Source organism: Podarcis bocagei (assembly GCF_964188305.1).
Source record: "Podarcis bocagei genome assembly, chromosome: 9".
NCBI lineage: Eukaryota > Metazoa > Chordata > Lepidosauria > Squamata > Lacertidae > Podarcis > Podarcis bocagei.
In genome coordinates this window covers 80,972,197-80,986,698 of record NC_138134.1, presented here as the reverse complement: position 1 = coordinate 80,986,698, position 14,502 = coordinate 80,972,197, and the positions used below count along the sequence as shown (strand labels likewise).

Genomic DNA, 14,502 nt, shown 5'->3' with positions numbered 1-14,502 from the left:
ACTAATGCAAAGCAGGAGCGCTGCCTGGCTGGCGGGGGGGGGCTCCTTAGCGGGGGCTGGCTAAGCGCTGCAATCCGGGTCTCAAGTGCCGCCTGGGGAGCCCCCAGCGAGGAGGAGGAGGGCAGAGGCTGCCAGGCCTGAGAGAGAGACGGCTTCAGCAATAGGGTGCCAAGGAGCAGCCAGGACTTGGCAGATGACAGGGTGGTGACTAGGCAGGCGGTTCTCAATTCCCAGTGGCACCACGTGCCGGACGAGGCCGAGGCTTCCCTTGTGAGGGCGGCCACCACTCAGTGCCACTCTCCCTCTTCAGGATAGCTCATATGGTCGGGCACGAGACTCTACAGGGGGCGGGCGGGTGTGGAGGACTCCCTGGTCCTGAATGGGGTAACTGTGACCCTGAAGGACCAGGTGCGCAGCCTGGGAGTCATTCTGGATTCACAGCTGTCCATGGAGGCGCAGGTCAATTCTGTGTCCAGGGCAGCTGTTTACCAGCTCCACCTGGTACGCAGGCTGAGACCCTACCTGCCCACAGACTGCCTCGCCAGAGTGGTGCATGCTCTGGTTATTTCTTGCTTGGACTACTGCCATGTGCTCCACATAGGGCTCCCTTTGAAGGTGACCCAGAAACTACAATTAATCCAGAATGCGGCAGCCAGACTGGTGACTGGGAGTGACTGCCAAGACCATATAACACTGGTCCTGAGAGATCTGCATTGGCTCCCAGTATGTTTCCGAGCACAATTCAAAGTGTTGGTGCTGACCTTTGAAGCCCTAAACGGTCTCGGTCCAGTATATCTGAAGGAATGTCTCCACCCCCATCGTTCTGCCTGGACACTGAGGTCCAGCTCCAAGGGTCTTCTGGCGGTTCCCTCAGTGCGAGAAGCAAAGCTACAGGGAACCAGGCAGAGGGCCTTCTTGGTGGTGGCCTCACCCTGTGGAGCACCCTCCCACCAGATGTCAAGGCAATAAACAACCACCTGACTGTTAGAAGACATCTGAAGGCAGCCCTCTTTAGGGAAGCTTTTAATGATTAATGCTGTATTGTGTTTAATATTCGGTTGGGAGCCGCCCAGAGTGGCTGAGGAAACCCAGCCAGATGGGTGCGGTATAAATAATATATTATTATTATTATTATTATTATTACTACTACTACTACTACTCTTAATCTCATAAGCTTTCATGTGCATGCACACTTCTTCACTTATACCCAGAACAAACTTAGTTGGTCTCTAAGGTGCTACTAAGGGACGTGGGTGGCGCTGTGGGTTAAACCACAGAGCCTAGGACTTGCCGATCAGAAGGTCGGCAGTTCAAATCCTCCCGTTGCTCAGTCCCTGCTCCTGCCAACCTAGCAGTTCGAAAGCACATCAAAGTGCAAGTAGATAAATAGGTACCACTCCGGCGGGAAGGTAAACGGCGTTTCCGTGCGCTGCTCTGGTTCGCCAGAAGCGGCTTAGTCCTGCTGGCCACATGACCCAGAAGCCGTATGCTGGCTCCCTTGGCCAGTAAAGTGAGATGAGCGCCACAACCCCAGAATCGGTCACGACTGGACCTAACGGTCAGGGGTCCCTTTACCCTTTAAGGTGCTACTGGACAATTTTTTAATTTATTTTGACGGAACCTAATTTCTTCTCGTTGGGATCCTTCCTTCCGGCCTCGCCCCGGAGCAGCGCGGAACAAGCCCGGCCCTTCGGGGCCCTCCCGCCCCCTCCCCTCCTCCGGGCTGGACGCGCCTGGCTGGCGGGCTTCCCTGGCCGGAGATCCGCGTCTCCTTCGGGGGGATCCGACGGGGATCCTCCGGCGCCGCCCCGTCGAGCCTTGCTGCTGCCCCCTGGTGGCCCGAGCGGGAACCTCGCCCGGCGCAGGAGGGGTTAACGAGGGCGGGGCGAGAGGCGCCCTTCCTTTCTCTCTCGCTTTCTCCCGGCCGCCAACTACAACTCCCGGCGTGCCCCGCGCGCTCCCCTCGGCGTGACGCCGGCAGCCGTTGCCGCGGCGACAGGCCCCGCCCCCGGCCAACCCGGAAGTGGGCGAGGCGGCTCCAAGATGGCGTCTCCTCCTCAGGGGGGCCCGATGGCCATCGCGATGCGGCTCCGCAACCAGCTCCAGGCCGTCTACAAGATGGACCCGCTCCGCAACGAGGTGAGGCCCCGGCGGGACCGGGACGGGAAGCGGGGGCTGCGCGGGGGCGCCGGGGGCCGGGGCGCATGCGTAGTAGGGGAGCCGTGGCAGCGTGCGCAGAGGGGGCGGGGAAAGGCGTGGCCCCGCCCCTCGCGCTCAGGGGCGGAGCTAAGGAGAGTCCCCTCGGCTTCTGACCCCCTGATTGGTCAAGGAGTTCTGGGGTTGGTCTGGATGACCCCGTGGGGTCCCTTCCCTGTTAAAGGCGCAGGAGCCACACTCTTGTGGGGGTCATAGGATCCCAGCATGGGAGAGTGGGGAGGGAGCCCCGAGGGACATCTAGTCCAGCCCCCTGCTGCGCAGGCCTCTTCCTTCTCTCGGGTGCCACCTGCCACCACCAGGCGGGGGGCCTGCGTTTCTGAGGACGTTGCCTTCACCCAGGGCCAGATTTACGTACAAGCTCAACAAGCTCTAGCTTGGGGGCCCACTCTCTTGCGGCCCCCAAAAAATGAATGGGGAAAAAACCTGGAGGTCCATTTCCAAAATATAAGATAAAAAAATTAATGAAATACAACCTACCTACAGCCACAGTGTTTTGTGTTGTGGAGGCTCCTGTGATGTAAGTCCTGGGCCCCACCTACTAGTTTGCTCCCTAAAATATCACTGGTTTGTTCCTTTCTATATATAGGGCGCTGACATTCGGCATGGACTGGTTGTATGGTTTTGTTGTTGTTGAGTCATTTAGTCGTGTCCGCCTCTTCGTGACCCCCTGGACCAGAGCATGCCAGGCCCTCCTGTCTTCCACTGCCTCCCTCATGCTGGTAGCTTTGAGAACACTGTCCCACCATCTCGTCCTCTGTCGTCCCCTTCTCCTTGTGCCCTCCATCTTTCCCAACATCAGGGTCTTTTCCAGGGAGTCTTCTCTTCTCCTGAGGTGGCCAAAGTCTTGGAGCCTCAGCTTCACGATCTGTCCTTCCAGTGAGCACTCAGGGCTGATTTCCTTCAGAATGGAGAGGTTGGATCTTCTTGCAGTCCATGGGACTCTCAAGAGTCTCCTCCAGCACCAGAATTCAAAAGCATCCATTCTTCGGCGATCAGCCTTCTTGATGGTCCAGTTCTCACTTCCATACATCACTACTGGGAAAACCAGAGCTTGAACTATACGGACCTTTGTTGGCAAGGTGATGTCTCTGCTTTTTAAGATGCTGTGCAAATGGCTTGAGGTCCATAAATTACCATATAGCATCTATTCAACACAAAAAACAGCGACAATTTGTTGCTGACAAAGGACAGCTGGACATAGAAAGGGCCCCATTATCTTCAGGAGCTGAGGGCCTCATAAAATGTAAATCTGGTCCTGCCTTAACCCCATTAGCACCCAAAGCGTTCCACCTTCCTGGCCACCTCAAAGTGTGACATTATGGGTTGGATGCCGTAAAAAGAGTCTTGTGGCAGATCAGCCACAGACAGATTCGCTTCCTACAGATATTTCATTTTGTTTCCTGTTTGTAAATGCCACCTTCCCCACAAGGAGCTCTTGGTTCTCCCCTCCTCCATTTTACCACAACGACCCTGTGAGTTTCTTGGGTGAGGGGGGACTCGAACCCGGGTCTTCAAATTCCCAGTCCCACGCTTAACCATTGCACTGCCCTGGCATCTTCAGGGGCTGCCGGACAAAGTGACATTTATGGACAAAATGTGCTGGTCTTTCAGGTGCCACAAGACTTTGTCCTGAGAAGAGCAAGTTGTCGCTGGCCCCATTTCTCAGGCAGGCAAACTGAGACTCAGCGCAGGCCATTTCCTGGCCAAAGGGCAGCTCTTGATTTCAGAGCCAGCTGGGAGGAATCTTTGGCCTCCAGGTGTTGCAGAACTACAACTTCAAGCCAGCCCAGCCAGTGGCCAGGAATGATGGGAGTTGGAGTTTGTTGAGCCAGGCGCCCACTGGAGGGCGAACTGGGCGCTAGAAGCCTCTCATGGCAAAGGCAGGCAAACTGCTCACCTGTCACCAGGCATCCCTCCCTCTCTCGTAAGTCAGAGGAAGAAAGTCCGTCTTTCCACGGCGCATAGTTAAACGGTGGAACTCACTGCCACAAGAGGCAGTCATGGCCACCAGCTTTGAGGGGAGAGGGCTGCTCTTGTGTTCGGAGGCTACCCCTTTGGGTCTCCCTGGGAGATGAGGACACCCTGCCTGATGTGGGGACGGTTTAAATGGGCATAAGGGCACAAGAACAGACATTCTGGGAACGGCATCAGTTCAACCCAATATTCAGAGGAGATGCGGAAAAGCAAGGCCCAGGAAGGCTGGCCCAGGAATTGAGGCGAGACACGATCCGCAGGGGCAAAGGGATGTTCACGGAGCCCGTCTTCATTTGGGGAGGCTTGTTCTGTGGCGGGGGAGGGGGGTCTAAAGGAGAGAGGGAAATTTGACCAAGACTAGAGAAAGAGGCCATGGCAGAGGTGGGTTTTGAACTTGGGCCTTTTGGATCTGGACTTGGGCACAGGGGTAAGAGGGTGGGTCAAGCTGTCCCTCCAGCAGGCTGGTGGGGGCCCCCTGGGACCCGTCTTTCAAACGGGGGGGCTAAGGCTTTGAGCAGTGGCCATTGGGCTGGCAATGGAGGGGGCTGGACTAGATGACTCTGGGGGTCCCTTCTCAAACTACAATTCTATGGAGAGAGAGATGGTAGAGGAGCAGCTCTCTTGGCCGGCTGGGAGGGAGGGGCTGAGGAGCTCCCCCCCCTTTCAGCAGGGGGCCGGTCCACTGTCCCTCAGACCTTGTGGGGGGCCGGACTATATTTTGAAGAAAAAAATGAACGAATTCCTATGCCCCACAAATAACCCAGAGATGCATTTTAAATAAAAGGACACGTTCTGCTCATGTAAAAACACACCGTCCTCAGGCCGGATTGAGAAGGCGATTGGGCTGGATCCGGCCCCCGGGCCTTAGTTTGCCCACCCATGGTCTAATCCCCCTACGTGTCCCCAGGAGGAGGTGAGGGTGAAGATGAAGGAGCTGAACGAGCACATTGTCTGCTTCCTTTGCGCCGGATACTTCATCGATGCCACGACCATCACCGAATGCCTGCACACCTGTGAGTGGCACCAGGGAAAGCGGGGGGGGGGGGACGGGACCAGGGGGGGGGGAGACATGTTCCTGACCAAAGAGAGGTGTGTTAGTAATAAATAATAATAAATTTTATTTATACCCTGCCCACCCCAGGCAGAGCTAGGCTCAGGGCGGCTAACACCAATAAAATCGTGGTAAAAACATAATAGGGGGAAGGGGGGGAAACCCAATTTAAAATACAGGTTAAAATGCAGCCTCAAATGTAGCCGATAAATCAAGACCATAAGGGGAGGGAAATATAAGGGTCAGACTTGAATCCAGACCTAAGGCCAGGCGGAACAGCTCTGTCTTGCAGGCCCTGCGGAAAGATGTCAAATCCCGCAGGGCCCTGATCTCTTGTGGCAGAGAGTTCCACCAAGTCGGGGCCAGTACTGAAAAGGCCCTGGCCCTAGTTGAGACCAATCTAACCACCTTGCGGCTTTTTGTCATTTGTGGACCTTAAGGTCCTCCACGGGGCAGACCAGGAGGAGCAGCCTTTTGCCGATGAGGGCCACCTTCCCTTGGGAGGAAATCTGCCAGGGGCCACATGCCAGCAGTAGGGGGGCCAGAGCAATGGGGGGGGGCGGCAGTGCAGGTGGAGGTTGTTGCTCTGAAGTTAAAATCGCCCCACCCCAAACTCCTCCTCTCTCACGGAAACCGCGAAAGGGGTGCTCCCTCTCCTTGCCTGGAGGGAAACGCTGGAAAGCAGAGATTGGGGGGGCGTGTCTGACATGCACCAGCAGGAAGGGGGGGTTCCCTTCCAGAGCAGAAAGGACCCCGAGGGTCGTCTGGCCCAAGCGCCATCCCTGGGGGGGCTCAGACCCCCAACCTTCTGGTTAACAGCCATCTGAGGGCGAGACCAGTGGTTCCCAAAGTAGGTGGTAGCACCCTTGGGTGCAGGGGGGGTGCTAAGAGACGAGGAGGCAACCGGGGGGGGAATGCTGGGGGTTTAAATAACTGTCAGACTGGTATCACTGGTCCACACATTCATCAGTTTCATTGAATTAATCTAAATAGCTTCAGCTGGATTTTGAAGAAACGTTCAACTAATTGTAACTCTTTTGGGTTTTACTGTATTATCTTGTTTGGTGGGTCTGGCAAACGGCTGTTTTGAAAGAGACTTTTCATAGGGTGGGGGGCATTGGGGATGAGCCTGTGGAACCAAGGGGGGGGCAGGGCCATAGCCAGGGGGTGGTGAGGTGGGCCCCCGCCAGGGCCGCAGCCAATGGGCGGGGGTGCAAAATTGGCTAAAAGTATGTCCGCAAATATAAATATTGATTATTGCCTCATTAGAAATGGTTTTAAATAGAGGGTGAATTGAATGGCTGGAAGGGGGAGTGGAGGAGAGATGGAAAGAAGAGCTCATTTGTCCGTGGCTTGGGGGGGGGCGCAATCTGGACGGTTCTGCCAGGGGCTCTGGGAAGGGGACCCAGAAAATTTTGGGAAGCTCTGAAGCTGAAAGATCAATGGAGTTTCCTCTCCTGGTCATGGGAGGGCCGCCTTTTGGAGCGTTGCCCCGGCGGGCCCCCCCCCCCAGTACGGCTCATGGCGCCCCCCCCTACCTCTCTCCCAGTCTGCAAGAGCTGCATCGTGAAGTACCTGCAGACCAGCAAGTATTGCCCCATGTGCAGCACCAAGATCCACGAGACGCAGCCCCTGCTCAACCTCAAGCTCGACCGCGTCATGCAGGACATCGTCTACAAGCTGGTGCCGGGCCTGCAGGAGAGTAAGTGCGGGGAGGGAGCGGGGGGGGGGCCCAGGGCAGGTGTCAGGGCAGCAGCCTCTGAGGCGAGGAGGGGCATCCCCTGGTGCCTTGGGGGGCCAGGCCGGGAGGGCCACAAACCTCCGCTTGCAGGGGGGCTCCACCCTGGGAGGGGCCTCTACCTGAGCATAGGAAAGAGACAAGCCCCCCCCATCCTTCTCCCCCCTTTTGGAGGGTCAGTGCAAGCTGGCCGAGATTTGCCCCCTGACTCCAGCGACGGCCGGCTCTCTTCCGCCCCCCTCTCCCCCCCCCCCGCAGGTGAGGAGAAGAGGATCCGTGAGTTCTACCAATCCCGCGGCCTGGAGCGCGTCAGCCAACCCAGCAACGAAGGTGGGGGCGCTTTCTTTTTGACACCCCCCCCCCCGCATCCTGCACCAGCAGGGAACTGAGCAAAGGAGCCTGAATTGGGGGGTGTGGGGCATAAGGAGGAGGGGTGGGTTGCCAGGCCTCCTCTGCGGAAAGGGAGGGGCGCAGGGGTCCTGACGTCTTCCTCCCCCCCCCAGACTCGGCCTCTGACCGCGTGGGCCTGCCCTACACCACCTTTGACCACTCGCGGGCCCATTATTACCGCTTCGACGAGCACGTCTTGCTGTGCCTGGAGAAACAGAGGTGAGGATGGCGACGGGTGGGGGGTGGGATGTGGTCAAGGGGGAGCTCTTGCAGGCAGACCTGGGGCAGGTTCCAGTCCTCGCCCAGCCCTGTCTCCAGTGGTGCAGCTGCTGGGGGGGGCAGAACTGTGCCTTTGCACCTCCAGGCAGTGTCTGTGGGGCAGCGGCAGGAGGGGGTCTCAGGGACACAGCCAGTGACGGATTTACGTAGAAGCTAAACAAGCCACAGTTTAGGGCCCTACTCTCTTTTTGGGGACCCCAAAACATTTTAAGGGGGGGAACTGGATGTACATTTCCAAAATATAAGATATAAAACAAGTAAAATAAAACCTACACACAGCAACAGTGTTTTGTGTTGTGTAGGCTCCTGCGATGTAAGTCATGGGCCCCGCCTGCTAGCCTGCTCCCTAAAATGAAAAAAATCTTTTTAAGTTAGAGCTTAATAATTATTTCACTATTAATATACTTCTTAATTGTATTTCACTGTTAATATAACAATTACTTTGATAAAATACATATTTTGTAATGTGCAAATTGCTTGAGATACCTATTAGGTCCATCATTGACCATATAGCATCTACCGTATTTTTCACTCCATAAAACACTCTTTTCCCCTCCTAAAAAGTAAGGGGAAATGTGTTTGCGTCTTACGGAGCGAATGCAGGCGGGAGGCAGGCGGGAAAAGCCCCCAAGAGCCGCACACACGCTCCACGCGGCTCGTGAAAGGGAGCGCTGAGCAGAGGCCGGGATGCATACAGGCTCTGCTCAGCGCTCCCTTTAAAAATATTTTTTTTCTTGCATTCCCCCTCTAAAAACTAGGTGAGTCTTATGGTCAGGTGCACCTTATGGAGTGAAAAATACAGTATTCAACACAAAAAACTGTGACAATTTGTTACTGGACAAAGCATAGCTGGGCATAGAAAGGGCCCCGTTACCTTCAGGAGCTGAGGGCCTCATCCAACCTCAATCCGGCCCTGGACACAGCACTGGACTGGCTTGCAGGGTCCCAGGGAAACTTGAGGCAGCGGGAAGAGGGGGCAGTGAAAGTTTGCCTTCCCTGCAGCGCGTGGCTTGACTCGCTTGCTTGAGTTACGCAGACGTGCCGACTCCACAGGCCCCTCCGTGGCTGGGGGGGGGGCGCTCTGGGCTGCAAGAGGGAGTTTGCCACCTGCCTGTTGGCATCCTTTGAAGGGCAGCCGTCCAGTGATCCTCCCGGCCGAGTGGGCATGTGCCCTCCAGCCCTGCCTGGTCTTCAGCTCAAGGCTCTTGTGGCTGCTGGGGGGGTTGCAAGAGGTGGGCGGTGGGTCTTCCCAGCTCCTGGCTTCTTGTGCCCCTCTAGAGGTAAGCCCCCAGCGCCCCAAAACTAGCCTGCCAGTGGGGGGGCCTCTTCCCTCTCCCTCCTCCAGGGCAGGCTGCGGTGCCCCAGCATATCACTAGGGGGCGCTCTGGTGCTTCCACCACGACCAAGGCAAGGAGCCACGGCCTTTCTGGGGGGGGCGCAGAGCGAGAGCCGGGCCCCTTGGGAAATGGCAGGGGCTCTTCTCCAGCTGGGGGGCGGGTGCCCAGGAAAGGAGGGCATCAACAATGATTGGGCAACACGATGACCATATACCTGCGTAATAGACAATCTTTGTAGAATTTTTTCAAACAATAACAAGTTCAAAATGAAATCTTAAGACTCAAAGTCTCTGAAAGAATATAGAATTGTTCCACAAACCCATCTTATTTCGAATGAATCTATGTGAATGAAAACATCAACTGCTGTGGAGCAGCGCTCGTGTGACGACAGCATTACAGCGACTGCATTATCACACGAAACAATTCCATATTCTCCCACCACACAGACAAAGATCTACGAAACAGCAGTCAATATCCGGAATCTCTGTTCAATGTTGGACATTATATTTGCGGAATACACAAAGCTTCACAGCTTATCTTTCATGATACAAAGTTTGGTACCTCTCTTCATTTAAAGATTTTCAGAGGCTTTGAGTCTTGAGATTTCATTTTGAACTTGTTATTGTTAGAAAGAATTCTATAAAGATTATCTATTACGTAGGTATAGGGTCATCGTGTTGCCCAAACCTGGTGGACGTTCTCTTTTGCAACACAGGGGTTTGTCAGGAAAGGAGGGCGGCAGCTCCTGCCCTCAGCATGGTTTCCTCTCTCTTCCCCACTTCCCGTAGGGAGGGGGAAGGGAGGAGGAAGGGGTCTTGTGGGTCGCCCCCTTTGCATATCCCCTGGTGGAGCAGAGAGCATGGAGAGGGCTTGCTGGCGTGGCTCTCATTCCCTTTCTTTCTTTCTTTCTTTCTTTCTTTCTTTCTTTCTTTCTTTCTTTCCTTCCTTCCGCAGTTCCGGGAAAGAGAAGAACAAGCACATCCTGCAGGTGAGGAGGCCGGGATGTTGGGGGGGGGGCTCTGGCTGCGGCACAAGGGGGCCTGGAGACCTGGCCAGGTGGGAGGAGAATAAATATTTATTTATTTATTTATTTATACATACATACATACATACATACATACATACCCCACCCTTCCCAGTTTAAAAACCGGGCTCAGGGCGGCTAACAGCAAATATAAAACATTGATTAAAATGTGACTTAAAAACAGCATAGAATACCACATCAGAGCCCCTCGGAACTCCGACTCTCCCATCTCCCCCTCGGCGAGGGCCGTCTTTGGCATATGCGCCACCGGGGTGCAAAGATCTTCCCGGAGCCCCCAAATTTAGTTTAGCTGCCCCCAGATTTTTTTTGGGGGGGCCAAACTCAAAGTTGTTGACCTTTTTGGGGGCAGGAAAATCGCTCACCTGTAGCGACGCAGCAGAAATGCTTTTGTTTCCTGACTCATTGGGAATACTTGACGCTACGGAGTAACGGTGGGGGGCACCAATTGAGAGGGACTGGCATATATTTGGCACACACCCCCAGAATTTGGCGCCCGGGTACACCGCACCCCTTGCACCCCAGGTAAAGATGGCCCTGCCCTCAGCGCCCCCCCCCTTGACCCTGCAGTGAGAGGCTGGCAGCTGATGGCCAGAGCATGGGGGGGCTCCCCACCCAGGCACTCACACATGCCCTCCCTCCTCCTGGCACCGTCTCTGCCATTCCTTGAGGTGGAGACTGGGGGGGGGTGAGAGACAACACCCCCGCGGTGGAGAGGAGGGGGCTCCCTCTGTCCTTTCCAGCTGCCTCTCCCTTCACCCCCATTTCAATTTTCCTTCCCTCCCCCAGCACAAATACGTTCGCTGCTCGGTACGGGCCCAAATCCGCCACCTCCGCCGGGTTCTGTGCTGCCGATTAGAGCTGGCGCTACAACACGTGAGTAAGGGTTGGGGAGGGGTTGCCAGTCTGACTCCTGCAGGCTGCAAAGACCTTTGTTGCTGATCCTGGGCAAGTGCTCCAACGCTGAGCTTCACACACACACCCCAAAGAAAACAGTCAACCTCTCTCTTTAAAAAATAAATAAATTTTAGTTTCAATTTTTATAATCACAATAATTCATAAATTCAATGTTTTTCCAATCAATCACAAAACAACAACGAACAACATAGATTTCCTCCCACCCCTCCCCTGGATTCCAATCTTTTCCCACAAAATTTAAATCTCATTTTATCTCCAAATTCTTCGTTTTTCCCTCTTGTTTATCTTAATTTCCAATTATTTGCTTACGTGAATGTTACATCAAGCCTGCTAACGTTTTAATATATTTACAGCGGCCTTCTAAATAATCTATAAATCTCTTCCATTCCTCCTCAAAAAATTTCTCATCCTGATCTCGTGATCCTCGCAGTCATTTTTGCCATTTCAGCATAGCCCCTCCTCTTAATTATCCATTCTTCTTTTGTTGGTATCTTCTCCTGTTTCCAATTCTGGGCCGGCAACATCCTTGTGGCTGTTGCCGCATACATAAATAACCTTTTTAGGTCCCTAGCTCTTCCCTCCCCTGTTAATCCAAGTAAAAAGGCCTCTGGTTTTTTGGGGGGGAAGGTATCATAAACCTCTTTTTCAATTCATTCTATTCCCAGAAATCTTCTACTTTTCTACAGGACCACCAAAAAACGGTCAACTTCTCGTCTTCCTTGGAAGACAGTTATGGGGCTAAAGGTTCAGGAACCCTCTAAGTGATTTATGGGAGATGTGGGGTGTGACCCCTTGCATTCCCCTCCCCGAAGACTGAGGAATTGCTCCCTGTGGCTGTTAGGAAGCAGCAGCCGGGGGGGGGCGGAATACATGGCCGGGGGTTGGGATGGATGACCCTTTGGGTCCCTTTCAGCTCTGGAACCCCAAGATTCTGAAATCAGCATTGCCTGGTCTCTGCAAGCAGGACACAGCAGAAGGTGGCTGGGGGTGGCTCTCTTGATTTTGTGTGGGGCCACCCCCCACAGCAGCTGTTTTGTGACTGCCCCCCCAGCACCCTCTCAAAATCTGGAATGCGAAAAGGTTGGCAGCCCCTGGGGTGGATGGGTGGGCACGTGGTCTCCCTCCGAGGAAACGGGAAGGTGAGGCCCCCGCTCAGGTGTGGGGAGGCAGCCGGGGGTCCACCTGGCAGGTGCTGACGGGACTCCGCCCCCTCCAGGTGCAGATCCTCTTCAACAACGAGGTCCTCCCTGACCACATGACCCTGAAGCAGCTCTGGCTTTCTCGCTGGTTTGGCAAGGTATGTGGGGCCTGGGGGGTGGGTTGTGGGGGGTGACCCCCCTGTCCCCGGAAAATCAGAGACACTCACCCTCTCTTTCCTTTGCAGCCGGCGCCTCTGCTGCTCAACTACAGCGTGAAGGAGAAGAGGAGGTAGGGGGGCCGTTGGACGGGCTGCAGCCCCAGCATCGCCCCCCCCATCTGCCCCCACCCCCCCGCCTGCCCTCCCTCCCGCCTTTTAACTTAAGCCCTGCCTTCTCTTCAATACGAGTCTATTTTTTGGAATAAAAGCGCTGAAAACCCGCCCGCCCCGTTGGTCCCTCCTGCCAGAGCTGAGCAGTGTTTTCCTGGGAGAGCAGGAAATAATATTCTCATGTTGTCCTCATCTGCTCCCCCCCCCCAAACAGTGGGAATTGGGCAGGAAGGGGGGTCTCCTAGCGCCACTCAGAGAAGTCACAGTTCTCAGATCAGCCAGTGGGTGGCAGCGACACTCCCGTTTTCGGCCTTTGGGGGGGGGGGCTTGAGGTTGGAATCCCTGCAGGGAGGGGGGAGGGAGGAGGGAGCCCAGCCCACCCCCCACCCCCATTCCTGTGCAGTGATTTAATGCGCCGCCAGCTCAGGCGTGTTTACCAAGCGGCAGTTGCTGCGCTGGCTGGGGAGATTAATCTCCGTCAGCCCCCCCTCTCTCTCCGCCCCCCCCTTTTGGGTGTCAGGATTCCAATGAGGAGTGATGAGCAAATAATGATCCCCATTCCAGCCCCCCCCCCTTCTCCCTCCACCAGAGATAATGGGCGATAATGCAGTCATGAGCTCCTGATTGCTTGGGGGGGGGGAGACGGGCGCCCCCCTGGCTCGCAGCCAATTAGGAGCTGCTGTTGCGGCCAGTGGGGGTGGCCATCTGGGCAGCTGTCAGAAAACGGGAGGGGGGAGGGCGTGTAGCAAGATCCCCGCCTGGAGTCCTTGGGATTTCTGGGGAGGGGGCCGTTTGTGCAGATGCAGCCTGGGCTGTGAACCAGCCCCCCCCCCCCCCGCCTGCCCACTTTGATTCCTGGAAACGTAACAGGTGCCCCTGAGCTCTGGCCTCAGGCCCACAGCTGGAGCCGGCCCTCAAAGTGTGTGGGGGGGGAACTCCATCCCCTCCCTCCGTGCCAACTCCATCGTGGATTCCTCTTGGCCCTGCAGCGTTTTTGGAGATGTCTTCCTCTGGAGTAAGCCTGTCCCTCTTCATTTCCTCATTGCGTTTATATCCCAGCCTTCCCTCCCAGGGCTCTCCCCTTTTAATCCCCACAGCCGTTCTGCGAGGGGGGCCGGGCCAAGGCAGCAGGGACTGGCCCCCAAGGGCACAGCCAGTGAGCTTCGTGGCCGAGGGAGGATTTGAATCCGAGTCCCTTCCGGGTCCTGGCCCAACACGAACCGCTCTGCCAAAGTGGCCTTCCCCTGGCGGGACTCATTTTCCAGTTATGGTGGGAAGAGGAAGATTTGAGGCGGAGGAGCGAGGTTTCCGGGGTTCAGGCTCCAGCCTTCAGCGCCTGTCTTGGCCATCTCTGTGGTCCAGGGGGCCTCGAATGGACAGTGGCAGAGCCACCCTCTCCTGGGGGCTCCACCTCCCTTCTCAGGGATTGCACAGTCCTGGGGGGCAGGATTCCTGCCGGACGTGGTGGTTCTTCTCCTCCAGCCTTGAATTTGGGAGCTTTCGGGATCTAAGCTCCATCCGGCTCTTGGGGCAGCAGATCAGACCTGGTCCCTCTCCCCTCCTGTGGTTTCTGGCACCTGCTGTTCAGAAGCATCGCAGCCTCCAGATGTGGAGCCCTGTCCCACATGAAGGTGTTTCATCTTCTAAAGCCTCCTGTGGGAGGGAGTTCCGTAGGCCAACTGCTTCAGATGGCCAGTTCTTTTATTCAGGAGGCCTTCATCCCGCGGAGCCAAGCCCTGCCAGCTTGCAGCCCCCTCCCCATTTCCGCTTCCCATGCCTTCTCCACTGGCTCACCAGGATCCTTCCGTTGTGATTCCTGCATTTCTGAGGGTTGGACTAGATGACCACGGGGTCCCTTCCCACTCTGCAGTCCTGTGATTCTGTGGCACTGGGGTCTCGGCAGATGAGACCCCCTTTGGCTTCAGTGGCTGCGGCCTTTTCTGCCCCACGTCTTTCCTGGGGGTCTCCCAGTTCCTTCCTGCTGTTCTCCAGGGCATTTTCATGTATATAATTTTTTATTAGTTTTTTAACATATCATTTTCAACAGTAATTAAACATACTTTTACATCTTATTCAATTTTTTGGACT

The 14,502-nt window shown here is 55.5% G+C and overlaps 1 protein-coding gene across 1 annotated transcript; it reads left to right on the top strand.

The window, feature by feature from the left end:
- The first annotated feature begins 2,004 nt into the window (after positions 1-2,004).
- PCGF1 (polycomb group ring finger 1) lies at positions 2,005-12,474 on the top strand. Its single transcript, XM_081208525.1, has 9 exons — positions 2,005-2,139; positions 5,099-5,204; positions 6,792-6,944; positions 7,239-7,310; positions 7,484-7,589; positions 9,941-9,974; positions 10,818-10,904; positions 12,163-12,243; positions 12,331-12,474. The coding sequence occupies exons 1-9, from the start codon at positions 2,044-2,046 to the stop codon at positions 12,376-12,378; spliced, it is 783 nt and encodes a 260-aa protein (XP_081064651.1). The 5' UTR covers positions 2,005-2,043; the 3' UTR covers positions 12,379-12,474.
- Positions 12,475-14,502: the final 2,028 nt, after the last annotated feature.